The sequence below is a fragment of the Ursus maritimus genome (assembly GCF_017311325.1).
Source record: "Ursus maritimus isolate PB19 chromosome X unlocalized genomic scaffold, ASM1731132v1 scaffold_X1, whole genome shotgun sequence".
Classification (NCBI taxonomy): domain Eukaryota; kingdom Metazoa; phylum Chordata; class Mammalia; order Carnivora; family Ursidae; genus Ursus; species Ursus maritimus.
The window spans coordinates 24,579,407-24,581,095 of record NW_024423319.1 but is presented as its reverse complement, the minus strand read 5'-3'; the positions used below and the strand labels follow the sequence as shown (position 1 = coordinate 24,581,095).

The 1,689-nt window shown below is 63.5% G+C and overlaps 1 protein-coding gene across 1 annotated transcript; it reads right to left on the bottom strand.

The window, feature by feature from the left end:
* Positions 1-213: 213 nt before the first annotated feature.
* LOC103680249 (DDB1- and CUL4-associated factor 12-like protein 2) lies at positions 214-1,602 on the bottom strand. Its single transcript, XM_008709775.2, is given in 3 exon segments — positions 214-621; positions 623-1,284; positions 1,287-1,602. Coding segments are annotated over 3 exon segments (1,383 nt in total). The 5' UTR covers positions 1,600-1,602.
* Between the last annotated feature and the right edge of the window lie 87 nt (positions 1,603-1,689).

Here is a 1,689-nt window from a genome sequence, read left to right as displayed (position 1 = left end):
TGAAGGATTCCTCTCTCTTCTCTTCTCTGTCTCTGTCTCTGTCTCTGTCTCTCTCTCTCTCTCTCTCATATACTAAGGACAGGTAAATTGGGCACTTTCCACCTGGAAGACAAACGCCGCACTGAGTTAAAAAGCACAAACACAGCATAAGGAAGGAAAGTGAGAGGGGACTGGAAGGTAAATCTGGGCGCTTTGAGAACACAGCAGCCATCCTTAGCTCCAGAGGCCTGCGTAGTTCCCATGGAGGCCTGAACGGAGAGGTCCCCCAGGCACGAAGAGCTTCACCTCAGGCCAGTTGTAGCAGTGCGTGTAGAGCGCATTGGGGAACTCGCCAATCCCACCGAAGTAGTTCACCCACAGGTCATCATGGTTGAGCCAGCCTCTGCCACAGGTGAGCTTGAGCTTCCTTCCTGAGGGCCCAGGAGAGGAGTCCGGGCTGGCTGAGGCCCTCTCCTCTAGGAACTTCTGGGCGCGGATATCATAGAAGAGCAGGGAGCCATGGCCCGTGCCCACTGTGATGATGTGCTGGTAGAAACTTAGTGAGCGCACACCCGTGCCGCCCTCTGGGGAGCACAGGGGCCTGATGTTTTGGTGACCCTGGCGCAGATCTAGGAAGGAGACAATGGGACTGGGAGCCTACCGCGTACAGGGACAACTCATCACAGTAGGTCAGGCACACGTTCTCTCGGCAGTAGGGCAGCCTGATGGACAGCAGCCTGCACAGAGTGCTCCGGGCTTTCCACAGGTGGAAGTAGCCGTCCAGGGACACCGCTCCCAGCTCCTGGTTCTTGCCGCTGAAGGCCAGAGCCCTCACCTTGCGGTTACTGGGGCTGGTGCTGGACCTGGGGATGGTCTCCGTGTCCCTCGGACGGATGTGGGCGTACACAGGGAGCCCCGCGTCATTGTGCCAGGCGATGCTGCCACTGAACATGTCGGGATCCATCCGCCACAGCGCCACTGTGCCGTCGCGGGAGCCGCTCACAGCCACTGTGTCACTCATCCAGGTGATGGTGAAGATCCAGTGCTTGTGGCCATGGCGGCCCCCCAGGCACACGGGGTCCAGGGTGGGCAGCTGGTAGACGGCCAGGCTGTTGGGGTTCTCGCCCCCAGTGGCCAGAAGCGTCTTGGAGGGATTCAGCTCGATGGCGTGGATGCCGCAGGTCGGCTGGGCCCGGGCCAACCAGGGCCCCCGGTCCCGCAGCAGGGGGATGCGCGTGATCTGGCCCGAGTGCACATCCACCACGAAGTGGGTGTTACACTTGGTGCCACACACCACTTGCCTGGCCACTGCGACGCGAACACCTTGTTGAGGGTGCCCAGGGCCAGCTCGCGCTCCCTCAACAGCTCGGGCAGCTTCTGCACCGCATAGCCGCGCAGCTCGCCCTCGGAGCCCGAGAGCCCGGCGCCGCCCCTCGCGCCCACCTCCCGGCCCTTCAGGTAGTGCACCAGAGAGCGCCGCGTCGCCGGCCGCTTCTGCTTCTTGGGCAGCAGCGGCCCCTCTGCGCCCGCCGCCTCCGAGCCCTGAGACGACGAGCTCGCGGCGCCCGCCTCGATCGCGGGCGCTTTCCGCTTTCTGCTACCTGTTTGCTGCGGGGCCATGGTGGGCGGCGGGAGAGTGGCGGTGGCGGCGGCGCGTGGCACCCGTGTTGGCCATGGCGACACCGGGAATCGTGGGCTCTCAGGGGCCAA